We start from the raw sequence: 27,930 nt of genomic DNA, 5'->3' as shown, positions 1-27,930 counted from the left end.
GCAATCTTGGGGTAACACTTAGAGATGCCGCTCCAAAACTCCAAGATATCCAGATCAGTGTTTAGATGCATAGCTGGGGATTCCAAATACCAATCCAATTCCGACTTTTGTTCCGGCGGAGCATAACCATCAAACAGGTCATCCTTGGCGTGGTATTCAGTAACACCACTCCCAACTGCAGCTGAACAAGAAGACGATAACTTTTCATATTCAGCGATCAATCCGTGGAGCACTGCGACAACTCTGTCAGTATACTGACTAGCACCAACATCACCGTAGATCTTCTTAAAACAAAAGCTGACTAGGTTGAGCTTGTAACGAGGATCAAGAACAGCCGCACAAGCCAAAACAAGGCTGTACTCTGACCAATACTTGTCGAACTTAGCCGTCATGTCTTTCACCATACCAGCCATGAAGTTTTCTTGCCCTTTTGTCACTCTAAGCAATTGGTAAACCTTGTATAGCCCAAGAAAGTATAAGCTGGCAGTTTTGTGCTTTGTGGTTAAGAAAGTGCATGTGATGTGATAGAGTGGCTTTATGAACTTTTCCATTGTTGCCACCCTGTTCCATTCTTCATCACAAAGATGGAAATTAGACAAGAAGGTCTGATGTTTTGATGCAAAATGCTTCAGAGCATCCTTGTAATACAGCGCACAGCAAAGCATTTTGTAAGTTGAGTCCCACGTAATAACCAGATCAGCACGTAACTTCATTGTAACATCCAGATGACAAATTTCTTTAGCACACTTATAAAACTCATCCTCTCTGTTTTTAGAGTAAGTGATATAGTGAATTCCGTGACGAATCTTGTCAAGCACATCATCAATCAGCTCTAGACCAGCTTGCACAACTGAGTTCAAGATCTCTGTGCAACAATGCATTTGACATAATTCACCATCACACAACAATTTGTCCTTATCTAGCACAGTGGTCTTAACCGAATTATCAACAGAAGCATCATCTAACGCATTGTCCAGAGTTATGCACATTACCTTCTGATGAACCTCAAATTCAGTAAAACAGGATGCAAAAGTATCGGCGACAGACACGACATCATCAGGAAAGGCCAAGTGTTTGAAAGCCACTACTCTTCTCTGCAAATTCCAATCAGCATCAATAAAGCAAGCCACAATGCACATATAGATAACATCAGTGTAGTTTCGTCCGGTTTCTTTGCCCTTCCAGCGATCAATAGCGAAACTGATTCTCCCAGGTGCTTCAGACAAGATGAATTTCAAAGAACCCTTTTCCCTTCCATAAAGAGCCCTGACATCTCTGTCTACAACGGAACGGCAACAAGAGTTTATGTTTTCAGACAGCGGATAGACGGCTCTAAGATACGTCTGAAGACCGGTTTCTTCAACAAATGATAATGACAGCCCACTGGTGATAATAAGCATGGCTAGTGATCTTCTAGCAGCACCATCACCATGCCCAACCTGGGGCTCGTCAACTGAAGGTGCAGATCTCAAGAGAGAGGTCATGCTTGTTTTGCCACAGGTAGAACGTCTAGCCGATTCCCCACTGCTTGTGCGCTTAAGAATCATGAAGCCTTCCCAAATGTCAGATGCCTTCTGACGCTTTCGAATTGGTTCAGATCCAGCTGATTCATATTCCTCCTCCTCCTCCTCTTCCCACTCATCATCCTCTTCAAGATCCTCTGCGTCGTCACCAAGGGAAATCTGATAGCTGGCCTCGCTTTCTTGTGTTGACATGGCTCTGCGCGCTGCACAGAAACATATATATCTTCAATACATCGGGAAATTGGATGATTTGCCCTACTTTATTTGGGCATTAGATGATTTGCCCCATTTTACGTACGATTAGATCATTTGCCCCACTTTTTATTTTTCTTTTGATGATTTGCCCTTTTCAATTACTGTAATCATTTTCGGATTTATATCCCTTTTTTCACATGCGAAAAGACACAATTGCCCCTGTGGCTAAATTATAATTTGATACTGTACAAATCTGCTCTTTACAAGGCTGTATCCAACCGAAGCAACTAATTAACAGGAAACAAATCATATCCTTTCTTCACGTGGCTTTACAGAACAGAACCAATTATATACTAACAAATCATAGATTGATTATGCTGCTTTGGTCGTCATGTTCATGGCTAGAGGAGAGGTGGATCCACCGCCGGCCGCCAAGCCATCAACAACTGCGATGACCACAGACTGCCGGACAATTCCACAGACTGTCGGACATGGAGGCGCCTCTTGCGTCCATGGCTCACCAAGATCTGCTCCAGATTGGTCAGTATATGATCTCCCCTCTCTCCCATCCCACCCCAAACACACACGGTGCCATACAGATCCAGAATTTGAATCGCTTGTCATGCTACACTTGTAGTAACCCCTGCAACTGCAAGACCATGATGGAAACATTTGCTATCAAGATTCAGCAGTATAAGGTTCTAAAATTATCCAAATCTTTGAACCATGTGGATGAATACTTTTAGATGGTACACCTAGTTTTACTGGAAAATGAAAAATCAAACAATCTGTTACTTGTTTCCTTACGTAACAGAATGACAGTCACGATGATGCCCTTATGTCCCCTCCATTACTAAAAATCTTTATTTGTTTTCCAAGTAGCTCTCAGCCGGTGGCTACAAATGGTACATATGTATCAACTATGGAAGGAAGTGTTGATTGGTCCCAGATTGAGATAGCACCAATGAATGATGAAGAAATTGATGTCCCTATATCAGAAGAGAACATGTGCTCGGTGCTTGGCATCAATGATGAACCTGAGCATCGGAAAATTGTATCTGAAGCAGCTATGAAAGCCTATATTGCAGATGTTGATGCATGTGTGGCTGATATTGATGACGATTTACTTGCCGATGCGGCTCTTCCTGTGCCTGACCATATACCCGAAGAGGATCACTTTTGGTATGATAAGGAACATCCTGTGATAGAGGAAGGATCTTTGTTTCGTTCAATGAACGAGTTAAAGATGCTCATGAGAACATTTGCTATTAGAGGCAAGTTTGACATCAAGATAAAGGATAGTGACACTACTAGATTTTTGGGCCACTGTAAAGGAAATGCATGTCCTTGGAGAATAACTGCTAGGACAATAGAAGATGGAAAAACAGTCAGGGTACATACTTATCTTACATGCATCATTTTTTATGTTGAAACTATTTTTTAGAAATTACTTGCAACTGATCTGTGGTATTGTGTTTTCTGCAGGTTAACAAGATAGTAAAGCCTCATAAGTGTTCATCAACCGCTGCAGTGATTACAAGCATGGCAGACCAAGCATGGGTGGCAGAAAAGGCAATGGGGTATCTTCAAACTGAACCAAACATTGGTTCCAGTGAGCTCCAAAAAAAGCTACAAGCCGAGTACAAATGTACTATTGGGTATCATACTGTTAACAAGGGAAAAGAAAGGGCCAAGAGTAGTTTATATGGGACCTGGGGAAAAAGCTTTCAGTCTTTATTGAACTTCAAAGCTGAGATTGATAAAAGATCTCCCGGTAGCATTGTCGAGGTTGATGTCAAGAGGGAAAGAGGTGAAGTGCATTTCCGCAGATTTTTTATGGCACTTAAGCCATGCATTGATGGCTTCTTGGCTGGTTGTAGACCATATGTCAGTATAGACTCCACATTTTTAACTGGAAAATGGAATGGTCAATTAGCAGCATGTACAACATTAGATGGACAAAATTGGATGTTTCCTTTAGCATTTGGTTTCTTTGGTACAGAGGCCGAGGGTAACTGGATTTGGTTTATGCAACAACTGCATAGGGTAATAGGACATCTTCAAATTCTAGCTATTTGCACTGATGCATGCAAAGGGTTGGAGAATGCAGTTAAAATTATGTTTTCTCAAGCTGAGCAAAGGGAATGCTTTAGGCATCTAATGGCAAACTTTAAAAAAAAGTTTCATGGGGATGTTTTTGGTCGCATGTGCCCAGCAGCCAAGGCTTATCGTGTGGAAACATTTAACTATCATATGGACAAGATATTTGAAGCTGAACCTGCAGTGAGTGCCTACTTGTGTACCTATCATAACTTAAAGTGGATGAGATGTGACTTCAACACAGAAATAAAATGTGATTACATTCACAATAATCTAGCGGAGTGCTTCAATAGCTGGATCAAAGGCACAAAGGAGCTGCCCATGGATGAGCTAGCCGATGCAATAAGAGAGAATATTATGATACTTGTTTGTAGAAGGAGAAGGATTGGGAAAATGCTCCGGGGAGAGATATTGCCTGCCATCATTCAACAAATAAATAATAGAACTAGGCAACTTGACCATTTGGTTGTTGGAAGATCAACTGGAGAAAGTTGTGAGGTCAAGGACACTAGCAAGAATAATCTTAGGCATGTTGTGAAGATAGGCGGCCGCGAGTGCACTTGCCTAGAATGGCAACACACCGGAAAGCCCTGTGAGCATGCACTTGCATTCCTTATAGAGACGGCAGATGTAAACTTTCAACCCTATGTACATGAGTACTACTCCGTTAGTAGGTTCCAGGCTGCCTATGCTGGAGAGATTGAACCAATCACAGACAAGTCTCAATGGCCTCATGTTAATCTAGATTTCGAGATGATGCCACCGGTTTTAAAGAGCTTTGTTGGGAGACGTAGGAAACAGAGAATCAAAAGTTGCCTTGAAGATGGTGGTGTTGGTGGCAGCAAACGAAAGAAAAAAGATGATAATGGCAAAACAAATGACCAAGAAGGAGGTGACAAAGAGAAGGAAAAAGAAAAGAAGAGATTTGGCAGCAAAAATAGGTGTAAAGAATGTGGGATATTGGGGCACAGGAAAGCAACTTGCAAACAAAAGGAAGCTAAAGAGAGGTAACACATGCACTAGCATCTCGTCTACATTAGTATCAAATTAGTACTATTATACTATTTTTTGTAACATCCGATGTGATTAAAATTTCTAGTGACGTGTCTGCTCACGAGCTCCCTCCTGTTGTTGTTGCGACACCTACACGCACAACAACAATCACACTGCCTCCCAGCCTTCATAATAGCCCCGGGCCTATCACAAGGACGTAACTATTATATGTGTCATATGCACATTTGATTCATGCACAAGAAAATTCCTACTTTTATAACATTGGTGTGTAAACATGCAGGAGGCTTGCTATGGCCATAACTAAAGACGATGCTTCACAGCCATCTGGGACAAATACTATTAATTCTATAGCATCACCTACTTCTCACTTCCCTTCACATTCTAGGACATGCAAGAAAAAATTGACCCCAAGGAGGAAGAAGCTCTAATTTTAGTGCATTGAACTGCTATTTTAAATTCTGAGAGATGTTTAAATTTGTCAATTTCAGAGATATTTAGTTGGAAAAATATATTTTTTGCTTGATGTAAACTCGGACTAATTTCCATTTGAACCGAGCAACCTTTTTGTGGCATCAGTTCGTGATGCAAAGTGAACATATGTTGTCAGTCTATTCTTTTATCTGCTGTCAATCTCCAACCAAGTGCATATGTCAAGATGCAAAGCATGTATATAGATGGGATCCCGTATATAGATCGATCAACATGGTAGTCCAGCATGGCTGTTACTGGAAACGCAACGAGCTCACACACAAAAGGTTGTAAATCCATTAATCACTAAATAAAGTTAGTATTTACCAGTGCCCACTGACTAGCACGCCATCTACAACTCCGAGCTGCAGCGGGAGTCGCCGCGCCAGGCCGCCGAGCAGCAGCGGAAGCCGCCGCGCCGGGCCGGGTCGTAAAGCTCCAGCTGGAGCCGCCGAGCAGCAGCGGAAGCCGCCGCGCTGGGCCGCCGAGCAGCAGTGGAAGCGGCCGCGCCGGGCCGGGTCGTCAAGCTCCAGCTGCAGCTGGAGCCGCCACGCCAGGCCACTGCTGGGGCCACAGTGCCGTCCTCGGCCTCCTCGCTTCCTCTGGTTTCAGTACTATTTAGGAATGGTGGAATGGTGACCTCGTCGATGCTCTGGGAGACGGGAGACTGGGACTAGTCCAACAACAGATAAGACTAGGGAAGAATTAGTATAATTTAGCCACAGGGGCAATTGTGTCTTTTCGCATGTGAAAAAAAGGGATATAAATCCGAAAATGATTACAGTAATTGAAAAGGGCAAATCATCAAAAGAAAAATAAAAAGTGGGGCAAATGATCTAACCGTATGTAAAATGGGGCAAATCATCTAATGGCCAAATAAAGTAGGGCAAATCATCTAATGCAGGACTCTTTCGACCGTCGCCCGAGCTTGGTGCTCGCTTGATGGCTCGCCGGCTTGCCGATGTCGCTCATAGAGTGCAACGACTGCACAAAGACAGTACTGCAGCTCACATCTAGCACGCGGCAACACCTCAAATGGGTATTCTTTAAATGCAATAACGACGGGGTATGCTTTTCTTTCTGTTCGACTTTCTCAACTTACTTGGTTAAATTTCGGTAGGTTATTGAGGTTTTCATGTGTGTAGAAAGGTGGATGTTCATTTTGGTATTGGGAGAAGAATACATCGATTTATTGATAAAAAGAAACTTAATAGATGTTTCGTGACTCCTTAGTATAATTGAGGCTAATGATGCGGCTACATGTGCAACTAGAAAAGAAATTAAAGAGGAAGCAACGTCTAATTCTTTAGAATCAAAGCCGAAGAATGAAGAATGCAACATCATGAATCCGCAGATCAAGAACAAATGCATGGAGAAGATGTTTGTCCCACTAGTGGGAGTAGTTATGCAAGTTGGATATCTTCTAAAATGCCTAATTGTAGTTCTTGTTTTCTTTGGACTTATTATTTTAGCAAAGATTTGGTGGACTATTATGTATTCAATGTCTTTGAAGAAAATAAAGAAGCAAAAAAACATGTTTCCATGCTCGAAATTGAAATGCAAATTGCTGATTTGCAGGACCGGCGTGGGCGGCGGACAAACAAACCCCGCAAAACGGACTCGTAAAAAAGGATATTCGCAAAAAGAACATTCTACGGGTCCGTTTTGCGGGGTCTGCTCAGCCGCCACCAAGCCGACCCGCAAAACAATTTTTCCGCAAACTGTAGATGACTTTTGCGGGTCGAGATATACGGGTCTGCTAGAGAAGCGAGTTAAAAATGGGCCAGGCTTCACTGATTTGTTTTCTACTCCCTCCATTCCTATATATAAGTCTTTTTACAAATTCTATTCTAGACTACATACAAAACAAAATAAATAAATCTACAATTTAAAACATATCAATATACATTCCTATGTAGCATGTACTAAAATATTTAAAACGATTTATATTTAAGATCGGAGGGAGTATTTCTCAAACAACAGCTCAAAGCCTTAAACGGCTAACGATGGATTTTTCTACAAGTGTATCTTTTTTCATGTCAATGTGTGTTTCATTCATAATATAAAAACCATAGTTTGTACTAGAAAGGTTGGGCATGCTTTGTTGTGCCGTTGGTTTTATTGGATTAAAAAGAATCACGTTGTTTCAAATATAAGGTGTATTACTTTAAAAAAATCAAACATTCTAAATTTAATCAAATTTATAGAGAAATATACCGAAATCCATGATATTAAATCGGTATTTTTGAGATTCGTCATTAAATGAATTACCATACTTATATTTTTTAATATTGTGGATGTCTGATATTTTTGTCATGAACTTTGTTGAATTTGAAGAAATTTGATTTTTCAAAAAATTAATATCCCTTATATTTTGAAAGTGATGGAATGTTTAACTTGGCGCTGGTGAAGATGATAGAGTGTGTTTTATTTATTTATAATGTGATGCTTTGGTGGCCCTTTCTTGTGTAATTCGATGTTATCCGCTGATCAACCTATATTTATGTGGGTAAGTTTTTGTGTCGGTCGTTGCATGTATTATATTGGTGCTACAATATCACATGAATTTGGAAAAATGGTGTATAATATAAAAGAATTAATGAGAGAGATTTGAGGAATTGTTGACCTAGTCAAAAACAGATGACCCAATTTTAATTGGAGTATTTAGTTGAATGTGAGCTCTTCAAAATTAATGAGCTTGATGTTATAGAGGAAATTAATTGTGAGGCCTTAAATTTGGGAGCATGATGTATATTATAAAAGAATTGATGAGAGAACTTTGAGAAATTATTGACCGGATCAAAATTGGGTGACCCAATTTTAATTGGAGTCCTCAATTGAATGTAGGTCCTTTAAAATCCAGGAGCTTATTGTTATAGAGGAAATTAGTTGTGAGACCTTAAATTTGGAAGCATGATGTATAGTATCAAAGAATTGATGAGAGAGCTTTGAGAATTTATTGACTCGATCAAAATCAGGTGACCCAATTTTAATTGGAGACTTTAATTGAATGTTGGATCTTTAAAACTAGGGAGCTTAGTGTTATAGAGGATTACAAGCCATGTAGAGACCAAGCAAACAAACAAAAACTAAAAAGACAGTTGAACGCTAGCCTTTGCGAAAAGGACCACCACCTATTGTCACCCAAGCTTCACACCAATGCCCTTCACATGTCTCCGACAGCATCGCAACAACCAGCAAAAGGAAAAAAAATGATGGATCACCTCCTCGGTCGAGCTTAACATGGCTTCGTTATTCATGCACAGCTTTGCGGACCTTCAAGGTGGTTCGCCAAAGGCAAAATCATTGTTGTTGAACGAACCAGACTGGAGCAACACCTCACACATGCCATCTAACTTTAGATCTGGCACCTTACACGACTAAGACATCCTAAAAGGAAGCTATACCTGTCATCCACAAACTACAAACCTAGCACACGATTCGTCGTCCCCATGTCGTTGATGCAGACCACTATCTGCATCCACTATTCAACTACCTCCCATGCTTCATGTCCATGCTGGAGCAAACGCCGTTGCAACAGCGGAACCCAATGATACAATTCCATTACAAGGATGTTACTGCTACCATGACATTCCCACTTGAACAGGTTGGTTACTAATTCCAACACCGACCATAGAGTTGATGGCCTCGTCGGGGGACGAATTGGAGCTTCCAGCATTGTCGTCGCCGCCGCCGAGCCAAAACGCCGAACGACCCAAAACATAAGCTACTTAGGCTCTAAAACCTAAAGCCGCGGGCGTGGGATTTGGCGTCCCCCTCGCCACCGATGATCGAGAGGTCATTGGCGAAGGAAGCGGTCAAGGAACGAAGTTAGGAGGCTGACCTCTCCTGGCGGCTGTTAGGGTTCTAGTCATCATGCAACGAGTGGAAAACGTTTTTGTGTTTGTGTGATACAAGACTAATTAATTATCCATGTGTCATAATACTATACAAAATAATTAAAACGGTTAAGCTAGCATTGTTGCATGAGTATGAAGTGCATTGGCGCGAATGCTTTCCCGCTGTCACATGTTTTTTGTTAGTTAGAGCGGGTAAGCTAGCGTTGTTGCCATGCCTATGAAGTGTGTTGGTGCGAATACAATGCAAATACCCATACACTCATTTTCCTATGAACAGACCCATGCACACCTTATCCTTGTAAACACCTTTAAAATACTAGACCGACACAACAACTTGATATTGACAAAGTCATCGAAGATGTTTTCATAGTCGATGAAAACCTCTCCTCCTATTAAACAAACAACGCCAAAAAGCCTGTAATAAATCCAAACATTGAACTCAAGATAAGCTCTATCTGATCAGTTTTTGATGCCTGCTGATTTCAAGAGAAGATGGTGATCACTTAGAGAGAAACCGAGTAGAAGACCTTTGGTGAGTTGTGCAAGCAGATACTCCTTTCTCATTTTCTCACCATCAACTCTTCGTCTCACAACACAAAAACACCGTTGTTGGACGTACGGCCAATCGACTCGCTTGTCGTGACTGCACCACCACCCTCACCTCCTGTGCGACCAGACACCAGAGACCATCCAACACCTTGTGTTGGCCTTCCTTTTTGCCCTACAAGCCTGGCACACGACCTTGGAAGGGCTTCATATTCTATCCCCGACACCTGAGCACGATCCCTCTGTTATGGACTGGTGGCAGCGTGCCAAGGAGAACATACCTCCAATGCAGCAAAAGGTATGCAATCCGTTGCACTTGTTGTATCATGGATGATCTGATAGAGTTGTCCTGCCCCAATCCTGGAGTGTCCACTAATTTGTATAATACTGTAAAACTTGCCTCCTAGGAGGATTCTAACTGAACCTCTATCTTTTCAATGCAATGAAACACAAAGGTTCTTTGGGTTTTCTCGGAAAACAATATGTGCTACATGGGTACTTGTTCTTCTGCTCTGCCTTGTATACCTATGCAAAATTCCCTTGTAGTAAATCTCGTTATCTTGCAATGTCTTCGTAAATAGAACAAATCCTATGCAACTATCATGTGTGGATTAAGACATGTCTGTCTTCGGTACGTATTGCCACAAATGCTTACTTGACTGGACTGTACTTTATATTATGGGGTCTGCTCGAAATTTGGTTCATCTCCGGAGGTGCCGTTTGGAAACACTACCATTTCACAAGCATTTGGATCACATTCAATTATTGATGAATTCTGATGGAACCATTAATGTTCTCCCGAAAAGGAAAAATATACCACTCATATGATATTGCTGGGGTTACGACATTTAAATTCAAAAGCCACCAGCTAGTTTATAATTCAGCATGCAGTATGGAATTTACATTGACCATCAAAAGGAAATAATTACAATTTGACTACAGCATTATCCATATCCTTTTTCTTTTACATATCACATAACTCAACAAAAGTATTTAGATGTGAAGCTGGATCCTTATTAGGACTTCCAAAAAAATTGTTATTTCATAACAAGATTTAATAATGCAACATTAATATCATAAAACTCCGCGCTAGTAGCGGGTGACATAGGATTACTAATAAAATCATTGTTATTAATATTCAAGAAGTCACACAACTTGGTATTATCTTGAGGCATAGTAAGGAAGCAATCAAACTAACAAATAAAGCAAGTAAACTAGCACAAATATTTTTTTTTTGTACTTTGATAATTTGTAAGCAAACAAAGATAAATGCATATAAAAAGTAGAACAAGTGAATGATAATTTGTATCAAGAAACCTGATAAGAATTTGATGATGTCTCCCCGACAACGACGCTAGAAATTCTTCCTGCTACATATAAACTGCATTGATTTTTTTCCGAAGAGGAGAGGAGACACAGCACAGTAGAGATAAATATTTCCCTCGGTGAGAACCAAGGTTATCGAATCAATAGGAGAATCACGCAAACTCTCGTCGTCAGCACCTACACACACAGAATCAAATGCTTGCACCTAATGCGGACAAAAGGGTTGTCAAGCCCCTTGAACTCGTTACTTGCAACTATTAAATACTGATAGATAGATAATAAAATATAAAATGAAATAACAAAAGAGAAATGGTAGCAATATTTTTAGGGTTTTAGTAATATATTTTGTGTAGACCTGGGGGGCATAGTTTTCGTTAAAGACTTCTCTCTCGGAGATAGCATACAATGGGTAGAAAAATAATTATTGTTGGCAATTGATAGAATAGCCCATAGTTATGAAATATTTATTCAGGGCAATGATCATGTATATAGGTATCACATACATAAGCAAGTAGAGCGACTCCTTCCCGCATCTACTACCATTACTCCACTCATCGGCCGCTATCCAACATGCATCTATAGTATTAAGTATGAAACAGAGTAATGCTTGGAGCAAGATGACATGAATTATAGAAATTAAACTCAATAAATATGAATAAAACCTATATTTTTATCCTTAATGACAACAATACAAATATGTGTCATGTCCCTTTCTGTCACTAGGATTGAGCACTGCAAGATTAAACCCATCACAATGCACCACACCCACTGAAGATAAATCAATCAAGTTGGCCAAACCAAATTGATGGATCAGAGGTAAATGTGAAGCTATAATAATCATGCATAAAATAATTTAGAGAAGACTCAATTAATATTCACGAATAATCTGATCATAAACTCACAATTCATCGGATCCCAACAAACACACCATAAATAAGATTTCATCAAATAGATCACCACGAGAATCGTGGTGAACTTTGTATTGAAGACCAATGAGAGAGAGACATCTAGGTACTAGCTATAGACCCATAAATCTGTGGTAGAGTACTCACACAACATCATGGGACAACAAGGTTGATGAAGAGGCCCTTCGTGAGTGACCCCCCTCCGACAGGGCACCGAAACAAGGCTCCAGATGGGATCACGGCGGAACAGAGACTTGCAACAATGAAAAAAATATTTCGAGTGGCTCTCTGGTGTTTTCCCGATTTTAGAGAATTTATAGAGACGGAGTTAGGTCAGACGAAGCTACAAAGTGCTCCCAAGGTAAGAGGGTGTGCCCTACCCCTGGGCATGCCCTGTTGCTTTGGCGTTGGCTCATGCGGCGTCTGGTCTCTCTCTAAAGGTTCTAGGTCTTATTTTTGTCTGGAAAAAAATGTCAAAAAGTAGCGTTTGGACTTCGTTTAGTAGTGGTTTTCTAAAAAGGCAAAAACACACAGAAAACAACAACTAGCACTAGACAATGAGTTAATAGGTTAGTTCAAAAAGATATAAAACAACATATAAAATATTCTAATATAATAACATGAAACAATAAAAAGTTATAAATATATTAAAGACGTATACAGTTTGCCTTCACCCGTCACGAGTACTATCATCGATTTGTAAGCCACGAATCAACCGGAAAACAACAGGCCGTTAATGACGGATGTCGGGCTACCGTGATGTAAACAGTCACGAATCATCCAAGTGGGCTTAGGCAGGCCTAGCATTTTTTAATATACACCATTCACACCGTCATGGATTGTATTGTGCCTCTACTAGCAAAATTGCCCGTGCGTTGCCACGGAAGAAAAAAAACATAATCTCCAATGGTGGTAACCACATTATGTTCATATATCATCGTTTGATTTTAAAACTTTGTGCACAAATGCAAAAAAATGTTTCTTCTTTTAAATTTATTCACAAGTTGAAGCAATCTTTACATTTCCAAAAAATATATATCATGGTAGTCAAAAATCTTGGTAACTCAAAGATTTATCTGAATTTCTAGATTTTTTTAGCAAACATACAATAATAATTCGATCCATCCAACAGTTAATTCTTCAAAATTCACACAGGTATATTGTCACAAAGACTTAGAAGCATTAATGTTTAACTACATACATTAGATCTTTCGTGAACAATTTTACAAATATGGGAACAATTTTAAAATCGAAAACATTTTTTATAATTTAAAAACATTTACTAAAATTGTGAATATCTTTTATATTTCGAACGGGTTTAAATATTTTCTTGTGAATTGGCGACCAATTCAAGAAAAGACGAACATAATTTTTTATATTGGAGGATTTATTTTAAATTCACAAACATTTTTTGAAACGCATGAAGTTTTTCTGAATAAACAAACATTTTTATAAATCAGTAATATATTTATTAAATTCATGGACATTGTTTTGGAATTTGCAAAAAAATATAGAAAACCGGCGCTTTTTTTGAATCAACAAACATTTTATGTTTTTGTCAGCATTTTGATTTAAAATTCCTATTTTTTAATATGCAAAAGTTTTTGTAATTCTAAATTATATAAATTAGAAATAAAATAAAATGGAACGAAAAATTTTAAATAAAAAAAACTATCAAAACAGGCATTAGCTATTTTCAAAAATTAGGACATTTTTTAAATGCATTAACATATTTTGAATTAGAAAGCATTTTGTTAAATGCCTTTAATAATTTTTAATACATGGAATTGTATTTGAAATCATGGATTTTTCTTATTGCACAAACATTTTTCTAAAATTGCAAACATTTTATTGTATATGCGAGCATTTTTTACAAAACTCCGAGCAGTTTTTGAAGTCACAAACATTTTATTTTTTTAATATGTTGATTTATAATTTTCAGTTTATTAAAAATTTAAAGATTATTTGAAGTTCTAAATTATTTAAAATATAAAAATAAATTACTAAACTGAAAATAAATAAATAAACGGAACTAAAAGCTGGCGCATGTGCATGGGCCGGCCCGTACGGTGTGCTGAATATTCTCCCAGCATGCAAAGCGTAATATAGGAGGTTTTTACATGGGCAGGCCCAGTCCAAGATTTTTCGCTTTGTGAAACGTTTTCTATTACTTACCAGTGGCATGGTGGGTAATTTATGCAAACTTTAGGGGTAATTTCCATGACGGACGATCAAAAATCGTATTTGCTTTATTATTACGGAGAGATTGATGTGAATCGAACCATAGGTTTTGCTCAAAAAACCCTATGAGAGTACGTGGGTGTCGTTGTATGCCCCACATGGCGGTGTATTTTGAATTATGTTGCTTCCCGTAAAAAATAGCGAAGACTTCTTTTCCTCGATTCTCACATCCTCCACATCTCGTCGTCGGCCGTCGTTGCCGCCAGTGCCACTAACGACTGCCCGAGCGAGGGTGGTTAGATCCGATGGTGTGGTCCGTCTCGGTGCTATCTTTAGGATCCCGTCGGCCTCCCGCCTCCGAGTCGCCCACCCTTGCTACGCCGACGAGCCAGCCTCCACCCACCATTGTCGCGCCACCGGTCCGGCCGCCGCCCGTCATTGACACAAGAACGAGGCAGCCGCTGCCCGCAGTTGGTGCACATGACACTCTCCCATTCTTCCCCACATCAACGTCGGCCAGGAGCAAGCGGTATGTCTTTGCCGATCGCCTTCACGTAGAGCATCACCAGGTCGGGTGAGCTTCTCCGCATCGCCGACACCCACCTGAACAAGGATTGCCGCCAATAGCTAAGGAGTAATCTCTGTTGTGGCTTGGAAATTGGACGACGACGGGTGGGAGATTGATTGGCGGGGGTTAGGGATTTGGACGAGATGGGGTGACAGATTTGATCGAGATGATGGAATTTGGAGACGAAGAGAGAAGAGTGGTGGAGTGAAGGGGGTTGGTTATTAAGTAAGGATGTGTACAAACTAAACTAAAAACATCATTTAAGAAGAAATTGAAGTATTACTACGCCGCCCGCCACCGTCGCCGCCTTCTACATGCCAATAAGCTTGTAGAAGTTGGTGTAGACGCCGTCGTCGTCCTGCACTCCATCGCGGTCCTTGCTGCACCCCTGCCCAGGGTCGCCATGGCGGACGGGGTTGGATAGCCCGGGCACCTTCTCATCGCTGTCGTCGAGGATGACGACGCCGCCCTCCTCGCGGCCGCGACGTCGAGTGTCGAGCGGCCGTGGAGTCGTTGGTGGTGGCGAGCTAGTCGGCGTGGCGGCGTTCGAAGTACGCTATCCACAGCGTGTTGCTGTCAAAGGCGTATCTCGGCAGGTTCCACGAAGTCTCCGGCAGCGGCGACCGGATGCGCACGATCTTTGCGCCCCGGTCAGCTCTAGATGGTGGCGGTGGCACCGGGACCCGCCGGCGCTCAGCCTTCATGAGCTCGGCACCCGCATGTCTGGTGGCGTAGGGTAGTCCGCCTCGTAAACGAGGCGGGTTTCAGACTCGTGCAGGTGGCGGCGACCGAAGCTGTTGGCCGCCGCTCCGTTGCCGAGGTTGCGCTCGGCTATTGGTGGAGAGAGGGAGAGGAGGCGCGAGTGACGAAAGAGGCGAAAAGAGGAGAGGGCGTTGGCAGCGAGATCTGGCTAGAGGGTGTTGTCACCGACGAGGCGAGGGGCGGCTTATATAGCCGCGGGCGGGTGGCAGCCGTGTGAACGCATGACGGGAGTGGACGAGACATGCGTCATCAGGATGCGCGTCGCCACACCTTCATTGCGCCGCCCATGAAGAATCAATGGAAGGCTGACCGCCGGCGCAACCTTCGCATTGGCTCCCACGGGAAAACGAGGTTATGAGGACGATGAACACGCCTAGTCGCTGACTCGGCGGGTCCACACACATTTCATGCCAAAAAGTTTCCCGCGGTGCCCCCAGCGCGCTGGGTTCGGTCTAGGACCAACGAGACAAATTTCGGCCCTAACGGCAAAAAACAGGCTACTGGGGGCGTGACTGGGCGTTTTATTCGCGCCGGCGACAAAAAAGGGTGTTGGGGGCGGGGCTGGAGGTGCTATGAGAGAATGACGCTAGTGTGTGTGGTTGTGGTGGAGCGTGATTTTTTTCTAAGAAAGAGCATCAACATGCAACATCACCGGAGCGATCGACATCGAGGGGACGTGTTACGTACTTCTCTATCTAATAATAAAGCAAATAGTGCTTTTGATCGTCCGTCATGAAATTTACCCCTAAAGTTTGCTAAAATTACCCACCTATGCCACGACTAAGTGGAGAAAACGTTTCGTTTACCGTATCTTTTGAAGTCGGTCGTCACTTTTGATTCAGTAGGTGCCGGGCCCTCAAAGGATCACAAAGTGCGCGTTGGTCCAACTGGTTGGGAGCTTGCGTTTGCACTACATCTGGGCATGGGCAGCCCAGACCGAAAACCCTGGACGGGTCGGGTCGGGCTTTTGTGTTCGGGCCGGGTCTGGCTTGAAAATCGGACGCAAAAAGCAGTTCGGGCCAGGTTCGGGCTTGCAAAAAACGGTGATTTACACGGATGTCCGGCCCGGCCCGGAATTCACCTTTTATCCCCATTCGGGCCGGGCTCGAGCCTGATTTTACGTTTTTTTGGATAGGTCGGGCCGGGTCGGGCTCGGGCTTGAGATTTCCAGTTCGGGCTTTGTAAAGCCCGGCCCGAAGCCCGCCCCGGTCTGGGATATGCCCAGGTTTAGTTTGCACCTTTGAGACCAAGGTTCGATCCCTCACTCTCGCCTTTTTTCATCCACTTTTGTATATTTTCTGTCGGCGGGTGGCTGCCTGATGGGCCGGCCCGGCGTCGCCTCCAACACTGATTTTGTCTACTTTTCTATGTGTGCTTTGTTTTTTATCTTTTGACTTTATTTAGATGTAGTCTAAATATTTTAAGAAATACTCTGAATAATTTAATTATAAAAATCCTCTGTATGCAAACTATGAAAAAGTAATAATCATGCATTAAAGAAATGCCAAACTTGAATAGAAAAAAATCTATTATATAAGAAAGCACAGTACCTATGATAAACTAATCTAACTTTTATTTATTTTTTGAAAAATGTGGATCATGCAATTATTTTATTATAATATGCATAGAAAATTGGTTCTGATCTATAATAAAATGTATACCAAAATATACAATGTGTATGGAACAAAGTAGATATAACAAATATAAGTTTTCTAAAATGTTAATTATGTATTTGGAGAATGTCAAACGTGTATATGAAAAATGTTTCTGATATATACAAAAAATGTAAAATGTGTATAAAAAAGTAGATTTCAAAACTAAATATGTTTTAAAAAATGTTAACCATAAAATTGGTAAACATTAAACGTGTATATAGAAAATGTTCCTGATGTATAAAAATATGTACAATGTTGCTGATGCAAGCTTTTCGTAGACAATGGCTTAACTTTGTTTTTATATTGTTTTAAATTGTTTTTGTGATGATTTTTTTAAGAATTAACGAAGATGCCCGTGCATTGCAACATAGAACATTTGATATGCATGTTCTTACAAATTGCTTGTTTTCGATGAAGCTATCTAATATGTTTGCAAACAAATTAAAGCTTCACTTGGATTACAAATGCAAACAAATATATCAACAAAACAAAAACAATACGTTTATGCATATGCTATCATTAATAAAATAAAACGTACTTTGTTATTTTCATCATAATGTAAATATTGACATCATCGAGGAGGACCAACAGCAAATGTGTAAAGAGATACCTGCGACTTTGTAGATACTTCTATTATCTAATAAACTAGAAAAAACCTTAAGTACACTTTAAAATTATCACATTTCTATGTTTTTGCGCAACACCCGTTATCATGTTGTTTTTCATGTGGCATTGTGCAAGATTTTAAGAAACTTACTTATATCTGAAGAGCGTGTATGTGAAGTAAAAAAATTCTTCTATTGCAACACACGGACATGTTTGCTAGTTCATGTGTAAAACCCGTATTGTAATGTTTCTCAAGTTGGGATACCAAAGTGTCAACGCTAGACTTGAAGGACCAGATGCGTAATTTTCTCGGTGTTGGTGATTTTTTTCTAGCCGGCCGGCACTCCAAATCCTATTTGGCGCTGCAGGCGTCAGTTAAAGTGCATTTTTCTTAACCGGCGCCTACTGCGTTCGGTCATGGGCCGGCCCATAAGGAGGGGAGGGGTGTTCCTGTTTTGTGAAGGTTTCAGAAGCTTTTTAGATGGGTTTTTCATTTAATTTTTTTCAGGACTGGTTTTTCTTTGGGTTTTTTTTATTTTCTTTACTATATTTATTACTTTTTCATTTTCATATTAATTTTTATATAATTTTTTACGTTTTCAAAAAACGCACCTTTTTTTGTTTAACTTTCTTTCAAATGAACAAATATTTTCCAAATCAATGAACCCTTTTCAGAATTTGACGATTTTTTATTAAAATTCTATGAACTTTTTTGAGTATCTATGGACTCTTTTCAAATTATGATGAGCATTTTTATAGTTGATGAACTTTTTTTAAATTTGAGAAATTTTTTCAAACTCGATGATTGTTTTGAAAAAATGATGAATTTTATCAAATTTGATGAACTTTTTTTCAAAATAGGTGATTTTTTTCAAAATCTATGATCTTTTTTCAAATTCGATGATTTTTTTTAAAGTGATGATCTTTTAATAAAATTCGATGAACGTATTTAATAAATCGTTGAACGTTTTGCAAAAAATGATGAACTTTTTTTTAAAATCGGTGAATCTTTTCTATAATACGATGAACAGTTTTTCGGAATCGATGATTTTTTGTAAAAATTGGTGAATGTTTTTCAAATAATAATGAACTTTTATCAAATTTGTTGTTTAAAAAAAAATCGGTGAACGTTTTATAAAATACGATAAACGTTTTTTTGGAATTGATGAACTTTTTTCAAATTCTAATAAACTTTCTTTAAATTTGTGAATTTTTTTATTTTGTAATAGTTCTATGAACTTTTTAATTTACACAACATATTCAAAATTATAAAAACCAGAACCGGTCTTTTTCCTCAACCAATAACACATCACATCCGTAAAAAAACCAACAAGACTAGCAAAAACGAACGGTACTAGATTTACTTAGTGGGCCGCGGCCTGTTGCTGGGCGCTGTAGGCGCCAGCTGCCCGAACCGGCACTTTTTTTTTGAATTTTGATTTTGCTAACCTCATGTATCATGGGGTGCCCGAACCGGGAGCTCCTCATCACCGCTCACTGGGCCGGCCCAGTAGGTGCACAGTTTTTTTTACTTTTTCTGCTCATTTTTTTGGGTCGTTTTTCTTTCTGTTTTCACTTTTTTCTTTCTTTTATCAGAACGTACAAACGTTGAATTTCTTAAAGGATTTTTTAAAAGCATGAATTATTTTTAAAATAGGGAATTTTTTTTAGAATATTGTTTTAAATTACGAAACATTTTTTCAAATTACGGAACATTTTTCAAATTCCAGAACATCTTTCAAATTCGGAACATAATTTCAAATTATGTAACAGTTTTTAAATTCCGGAACATATTTTCAAATTCTTGAACATTTTCTAAATTCCGGAATAAGTTTTTAAATTACGGATCATTTTTCCAAATTCTGGAACATTTTTCAAATCCTGAACATATTTTCAAATTTACGAAACATTTTTTCAAATTCCGGAACGTTTCTCAAATTCCGGAACATTTTTGAAATTCCAGAGCATTTTTAGAAATTCCGAGTCATTTTTTCAAAATCCGAAACATCTTTACGAATTCGGAAACATTTTTTCAAAATCTTGAACATTTTTTTAAATTCCAGAAGATTTTTTTAAATTCTAGAACATTTTTTGAAATCCAGAACATTTTTGCAAATTCCGGAACATTTTTTCAAATTCTGAACTTTTTTTTCTTTAAATCCAAAACAATTTTGAAACAGAAACAGAAAAAAAAAACAAGAACAGAAACAGAAAAATGAAAAAAAAAACAGTTCGGGAACTTCTAGAAGTTTCCCGAAACCGGAAAAAACCGGTTAAAACCTAAGGTTCCCAAAACCGGACACAGCACCCTCGCTATCTGGGCCAGTCCAATCCCTCGTCGGCTCTGGGGGCTCACGGCGCGGAAGAAGATGCGGTGGTTTAGAGGGACGGGAGAGCCGGCAGCTGTTCGACCCAGTGCCGGCCGGCTGGTCGGCGAGCGGGCGCGAGGCCGGTGGCCGGTGGCCGTAGGAGGGGATAGACGGCGGGGTGGGATCGAGCGCCACGGGGATCCACCTCGCTTCCCGCTCACCGCTGAAGGCGGCAGGTAGGCGGACCCGTGTTGCGCCGCGGCTTGCGCTGGGTGAGTGGGCGGGTCAGATTCCCCTTCTCCCTTCACTCAAGGCACTTCCTGATTCATTCTTCCTGCTATATGCATATTCGCTGATGAGAAGCCATGCTAATTCTGGTTTACTATCTAGTTCCACGTTCACCATACTACTTCAGATTACAAATTTTCCTAATCCCCTATCCAATTCCAATACCGACCGTCTTTGCAATTCAAAACCGAATCTCCCACCCCAGAATAGCCTAATTTTGTAGGCCGAAAAGGGGACAAAACTCCCTTCTCATGCTTATTTAAGAATGTGGTGAGGATTTGAACCAGGTTAGCTGGCTCACCATCCATGGCGACATGCCAGTGCCACCACAAATACATGCCAATAAAACTACCGGTTTCAACACATTGTTTCTCATAACCAATTCATTATGATAAAGTCACCGCCGATGATCGGCAGGGTCTCTTCGGGCTTCATTCTTGAGCCCTTTGTGCAGTTGCTATTGTCAAGAAATACAAATGATTGATCATTGTATCTATTTATTCTTATCTCCACATATACAGCCTACAGATTGAAGCCATCAAGGCCACAGTGGATGCAGCTGAGGATCAGTTCATCCCACTGTCTGAGTTAACCCCGTCAATGCATCGGCGCAGAGTCTGGGTCCCCATCTCATGAATGTGGCTGTCCTTCAATCCAAACGACAATGACAGGGTGATTGGCCTTCACAGTCTTCTGATCGACGACCAGGTGAAGGCACATTCCCTACCTGATGACCCCTTTGCTCATCCACTACTGTTGTGCAATTAGAATCATAACAATTAGAACCCTTTTTGAGTACCATCAACACAGGATTCTTCCTTTTGTCTTTCACTTGTAGGGTGAAACTATGCAGGCGTGTGTACTACCTATTTGATATTAAAAATCCCAAAGAGCGGCTAGTTGGAGGGAAGTTCTACGGATTGTCAGATTTTACAGCCCGTCCAAGTCAGAAAAGCTACATGTCCTGTGGGTACTTCTATATGATGTACATTGGGCGAGAGACGCTGGTCAACGAGATAGAGGGAAATCTCAAGTCACTACCTGTCCACCACTTTGATTTTGTTGATTTCGGTGATGTTTGTTCTGGGAACAGCAAAAAATAGCTTATTAACAGGTAGATCGGTTGATCAGAGTTACGCCTCCAGTGTCATGTATGTGTCAATATTTGTTCACATGTACTGATATGAATTATGCAGATGTCGTGGGCCAAGTAGTACATCTGGGGGGCATAAAAGACGTCAAGAAACGATTTCGCCATATACTATTATGCAACATAGGAATTTGGGATTTGAGGCAAGTGGACTTTTGTCTTCCTTTTGGATTTTCATCGCCCCGTGATAAAATCTCACTTTCTGCACTTACAGTGGAAGGAAGCTGCGTGTCACCTTATTTGGAGATCTTGGTTGACAATTTGTTGTGGAGATGGTTGTCAGAAAAGGCTAAGAAGCCCCCGTTGTTGCTGTCTTTGCAAGGATGCGTGTTCAAATTTACTCTGGTTAATAATTCTTTGTCTAGCCTTCTGTTTGCTGGATCTACTCCACAGTATGAATGCACTGTTCCTTTTCTCTCATCTCCTACCATTCGATTTAGGCGAAGGGTTTATAGTTTGCTCTTCACTGCATTAAAAGTACCACCTGGACCTGGACAAATACTACCAGAGGTGCAAGAATACCATGCAAAGTGAGAACTGAGGGGATACCATGGTTCATATTGTATATTGATCCAAGCTTATATCAGTTCATGCTAACTTTTCTCTATGCAGGCTGTGCAATCCAACCCCAACTGCTTTCCAAGAAAACTCTGAAGAAAACCTTATACACTAGATTCAACTAGCATAGCTCAGGATTTGATGGAGACTTTTCAAACAATCGAATAACTAAAGAGCATTAATAAACTGGAATTACAAGTAATTTAAGTTGCTGCTGCTCTTTTGATGTGCAAATCTTATCTGTTCCATTTACTAATGTACCTAGCTTTACTTGCAGAACACTAGATATTTGTGCAGAGCCACCTTGAATCACATAGATTGCACAAGAGATTGGTGCTATCTTTCATGCTCCCACTGCATATGTTTAATCGGTGGGCAGTGGGGATGAAAGAAATTCTGGTGCAACCAATGTGAGCAAAATGATCAGCCACCTGCTACAGAGAAAGACTCTCAACAGTCTAGCACCCAGCTAAGAATAGTAATGTTATTTTTCAAAACTGAAAACTTTGTAGTGATATTTATCAAATTTACCCATTATCTTTTGCCCAATGTGCAGACTAACTGAGCGACTCTCATGGGAACCCGTAAGAAAACCTCCTTGCTGATGGAAGTACTGGCTTTCTAGCAGTATATTGCATAAATCAGCTTGTCTAGGAAATGTTCAGCTTCAACTTTTTGGTGATTAAACAGAGGAGCACTGGACCACACAAATGAGAAGCTTCAGGTACTTGCATACATGCTGCAAAATCTCCTGGTCCTCGATTTTTTCAGAGGTACAGTTCATAGAGAGCACAAATGGCACCAACAAACATGTATAGCACCGTTAAACAACAGGAAAAAAAGAGGTATCGGTACACATAAAAGCAAGCAAAGCAATTCAGAAGATTGGCATCTGGAGATATCATTGCAAGTCAGACCATTTCTTCCCCAATTTCTTGTGCAGTGGCAGTGGCATCACTTCCCTGGTGCCCGGCTGACTGACTGGCGCTGCCACTTGATCTTGATGGACTAGCAGCCTGCTCTTGTTGAGTGGCCTCCTTGCTGACACCAGAAGTTGAAGGAGCATGATGATGATGATCCGCCCTCTGCAGTTTATCGGCCAGAGTCTCCATCCCCATGTAGTACTGTAGGAGCCAAACATAGGTGAGATACTCCACGCCCGTGGCCAAGCCCTTGGCGTGCAAGTACCCTCTGCATCTTGCAGCAGAGAAGCACATCATCTCCACCCAGACGCCTTCGATCATAGTCCACATCTTCTCTTCAGGTAGACCCGACAACACTTTGGCAATAGTCCAAGCATCGTTTATGATTCCCGTTTTCTGTTGGGTACCATCTGTAGGTGGAGATCCTCTACCATCCAGCGCAATAATTATCCTCTGAGAAAGTTCTCTTTCCTTCTGAGTTTGCTTGTCTCCCTCAAGCTGGCTGATAGTGCCCCCTACTTTTTCACGGATGCCGTTCTCAGGTTGCTCGTCTTCCTTGCGGGTGATGCTTCGTTCTTTGTTACGGATGAGTTCTCTTCGCATCACTGATGTAAGCTCTCTTTCCTCTACTGATTGCTGGATGTCGATGCTTTTGAGTTCATCATATGCGACTGTAAAAAGATTACGTCTGGTGCCGGCCATTAGCATCTCAGGATTCACAAACAGTAGGTACATCATATAGTTGGACATTTCTCTGCATTGTACAGCCCTCTTGTGGTGATCAGATCCTTCACACCAAGCAGGGCATCCATAAACATGACAGAAATCTTTTGTGCACCAAGATCCATGGTGAGATGGAAGACTATCGTAGTAGCAGAAATCCGTGGCGAGATGCCAGAGAAGAACACTCTCGTCGAATGCCCCCTCTAAGCTCCATCCCAGTTCCTGGTAGCATCCTTGTTGCTGAATAGTGAACTGGCCCCTGTTATCATTGAATTTCCTGTAACTGGGAACATCTTTTATGTGGTGCTTCCACCCACTTTTCACATACTGGAGTACTAACTTTGTAATGCTAAAGGATGAGGAGCAAGAATTCATGTGCCAATGTTGATGAAGGACGTTGTTGCATCGCAGGAATCCCACTATGCTCATCATCTTGGAGTGCTTTCTGTTACGGACAAGGAGTCCTATAAGGCTGTGCTGGGAAACCATATCATCGTATTTAGGCTTCAATTCTGTTGGCTCCGGCGTTTCTATGTGGCTTATGTTCTCCGATGGCTCCGGCGTTTCTATGTCGCTTGTGTCGTCCCATGGCTCCGAAGACACTTCTATGAATGTTATTTCGAACCTTGTACCAAAGGCACAAATCTCCAGTACAGCAGTACAACAGAGCAAGACATACGTAACCTTGACATCTTGTTCGCTGTAAATTTCTCTATGACTATGTTGGAAGAGGGCTACGGCTGTGAAAGGAAGGAATACAGCAAGTACACGAGTACCAACAACATAGAATCCCACTGAGTTGCCTTCACGGTCACGCTTATTGGTGCCTGCACGGCCAGACGCGGTCAAGAACCAGTTTTGTTTGGTATAGAGGTGCCGAAAGGTATGAGAGATCCAATTCTGCAGCGTACAGTACGCATGGTTGTCATCAAGTGCTGAGAAGGACAGTAGCACCCTGATCCGATCATTAGCAGAAGGAGATGCGAGGTCCACAAATAGCTTGTGCGGAGTGAAATCAGCGGGCATGGATGGTGCTAAAAGGTAGATGTTCTCCTCAGCAGGATTGGTTGCTTTGTCAATGAAATCTTCAAGTGGATCAATCTTGAGCTTGTGTGTGTTGATTGACCTCCAAACAGGCTCGCCGGAGCTGACAAGGCTGTTAATACTGGCTCTATTGAGAGCAAAGGGCTTCTCAAAGCATCTAAGGATACCAAGAATAAAGAGCAATGTTGCCGCCTGCAGCAGCCTCATGTCGCTGCCTGACCATGATTTCCAGAAGACGTAAACGGCGACGACGACCTGAGACACCGAGGTGAGGATGTGCCGCGTCCACAACTCGTTGTCCTCGATGTTGTAGGCGGTTATGCCGTCCTGCCCACCGAGGTGCATCAGGAGGATAGGCGCCCACAACACCTCCAGGAGCCTGCTGCCGCCGCCCTCTCCATCCTCCTCCGGCTGCTGCGGCTTCCTGTGGCGGTTGAAGAGGACGGCGAGCGCATAGATTGCAACCGCATCGCTACCCAGATACGCTAGCCAGATGAAGGGTCTAAAGTAGGATCTGATGGGGAACTTACGCGCGACCGTAGCAGCGAGGAGGAAGTACTGAATCAGCAGGCTACAAAGGACGAGGACGCGCAGCTGCCACTCCTCCCACCATACCACAGCGCCCGAGACACCCATTATTTCTCCCTTGGATCTCTCCTCCGTTACACACGCGCACTAGGTAAGTTTGCTACTGGCTGGTGGATCGAAGCACCTGTATCTATCTACTATTCCGTCCGGCCCTCACTTTGTCTAGTCGTCTGGTCCTTTCTCTGTTCACTTCTATAAGACATTTTAAAACGTCTTACAAAAATGAACGGAGGGAGTACCGTTTTCATAAGCGGATGAGTGTACCTAATACTGTAGTTTCTTTTTCTTGACTGACCAACTAGTAACATGGTCATCTCTTGATTATGTTTCTTCATATTGTAGTATGGCATAGCACGTCACCAAGTCGTTGTAGTCTAGCTAGTATTTTATGGGGACCGAGACCGGCGAATGAGTTTTTAACTACACAACGGCCAAGTTGCGGCCAGGTGGATAGGCAGTCACAATTAAATGGCGTACTCTTTAGTAATCTATAAACACTCTTATATTAGTTTACAGATGGAGTATTTCCTCCGTTTCTAAATATAAGTTTTTTAAAAAAAATTCATTAAGAGACTACATACAGATGTACATACACACACTTTAGAGTGTAGATTCACTCATTTTGCTCCGTATGTAGTCACCTAGTGTAATCTTTAAAAAGATTTATATTTAAGAACGGCGGGAGTACTCCTTTAGTTTTTAAATATGTTTTTTATCAAATTTATTATGAACTACATACAAAGCAAAATTAGTAAATCTACACTCTAAAATATATATACAACTGTATGTACTCTTTGAATTGCGATCGAAGTATCATGTGTTAAAAAGCTTCATATTTGTTTTTTTTTGCACAACCTTCATTTCAACGTATTTTGACCTAAAAATTTACACACTTGCGCATTATGCCTTGATGTACATCTGTAATTTATTTCAGAATTTTTTGAACTGTATAAATATGGATTTTCATGAATTTCGAATTTCGAATTTGAAGGCCTTTATGGAGGCCGAGCTCCAAAAGCAATTTCCGCAATACATGTCAATATGCTAGTATATGTCAACATACTGTAGTAGTACAGCAGTGACTCTTGCAAACACAGTGTGTTTTTCTCTCTTTCTTGTGTTTTTCTCTCTTGAAAAAGGAGGTTGAAACCTACATTCCATTATTTACCAAAACATGCTAGCTAAATGGGATATTATTTGCAGATCAAAAGATCAAGGAGGCTTAGGCATTGAAAATTTAGAGGTTAAGAATAGATACCTGCTTAGCAAATGGCTATACAGGATGTCTACTGAGACTGATGGGATGTGGCTACAAATTTTGATAAATAAGTACCTACATTTTATGTCTCTGGCGCAGGTCACTTGCCATACTGACTCACCTTTTTGGAAAGGGTTAATGAAGTTGAAGGTAGCTTTCTTTCAGAGGGTGAAGTTTTTGGTCGGTGATGGAGCCACGACCAGATTCTGTGAAGACGCATGGCTGGGAGATACGCCGATATCCTTCCCTTTATAATATTGTACAATTGAAGAAAGATTGTGTTGCAACAGTATTTCAATCAATACCTTTAAATATTCAATTCAGGCGACCGATAGTGGGAGAAAGATGGGTTGCCTGGATGCAATTGGTAAGACGTTTGATGGATGTTCAACTGTCGGACCAGGTAGATTCCATTCACTGGAAATGAACTACGTCTGGTAGGTTTACGGTGAGATCAATGTACAATGATCTCATTAATTCTGGAACACTTTCAAGATCTTTACATATTTGGACAAGCGGGTTGTGTTAACCAAAGATAATTTGATAAGAAGACGATGGATAGGTAGTCCTAAATGTTGCTATTGTGATCAAAATGAAACAGTTAAACACCTCTTTCTTGATTGTCCTTTGACTAAACTTTTATGACACACTGTACAAATAGCTTTTAACATTTCTCAACCAACAAGCATTACCATGCTATCTGGAACGTGGCTCAACGGAGTGGACCTAACTATAGCGAAACATATCAGGATTGGAATAAGTGCGCTATTTTGGGCTATATGAAACACGAGAAATGATCTAATTTTTAATGGCAAAAGTATTCACAATTTTTTGCAGGTTATTCACAGAGCCGCAACTTGGATCCGTACATGGTCGCTACTCAGCCAGGTGGACTGCAGGAAGCTTATGGATATTGGGTGCAACCGTTGGGTGACGGTAATACGGTCTATCTTCAGCCAGTTTGGACGACGAGCTACTAATAGACTAGTCATCGTAGTCTATTTATTTTATTTCGCCGAATGTGGCAGTTATTTTCCGCTTGCAAGCGGTTTTTATCCAAATTTTGATCTGTACCTCATAACTTGACTTTGTTTGGTTTCTTGATTAATAAAATGGCTGCAGATCAAAATACGGTGCAGTGCAAGCCCTAGCAAACTCGTAGATCGATCATGTATGTATCAGATAAACGCACAGATTCAGGAACTACCTTTTTCTAGAAAAAGATTCAGGAACTATCAAACTTGTAGGCTTCTTGTATCCCACAACCACCAATTGTCACAACCACCAATTGTCAAACGTGAGCAGATGGGCTACTCAGAGGCTTCGGTTAGTATACTACTAATACTATCTTTGGGCTTAATTACTGATTAAGTAGACGTT

The 27,930-nt window shown here is 41.0% G+C and overlaps 1 protein-coding gene and 1 long non-coding RNA gene across 2 annotated transcripts; one reads left to right on the top strand and one right to left on the bottom strand.

Moving 5' to 3' along the window:
- The first annotated feature begins 20,043 nt into the window (after positions 1–20,043).
- Positions 20,044–21,593, top strand: LOC123442633. Its single transcript, XR_006630501.1, has 4 exons — positions 20,044–20,290; positions 20,828–21,014; positions 21,145–21,420; positions 21,503–21,593. It is a non-coding gene; the product is annotated as an uncharacterized LOC123442633 (long non-coding RNA).
- A 310-nt stretch (positions 21,594–21,903) lies between these two features.
- Positions 21,904–25,839, bottom strand: LOC123441387. The gene has a single exon (XM_045117847.1). The coding sequence runs from the start codon at positions 25,338–25,340 to the stop codon at positions 22,926–22,928; it is 2,415 nt and encodes an 804-aa protein (XP_044973782.1). The 5' UTR covers positions 25,341–25,839; the 3' UTR covers positions 21,904–22,925.
- Positions 25,840–27,930: the final 2,091 nt, after the last annotated feature.

This window comes from Hordeum vulgare, chromosome 3H (assembly GCF_904849725.1).
Source record: "Hordeum vulgare subsp. vulgare chromosome 3H, MorexV3_pseudomolecules_assembly, whole genome shotgun sequence".
NCBI classification, from domain to species: domain Eukaryota; kingdom Viridiplantae; phylum Streptophyta; class Magnoliopsida; order Poales; family Poaceae; genus Hordeum; species Hordeum vulgare.
This window is presented reverse-complemented; position numbering and strand designations above follow the sequence as displayed.

Excerpts from the sequence above, each read along its gene's own strand:
- LOC123441387 (XM_045117847.1), bottom strand. The coding sequence starts at position 25,340 with ATGGGTGTCTCGGGCGCTGTGGTATGGTGGGAGGAGTGGCAGCTGCGC.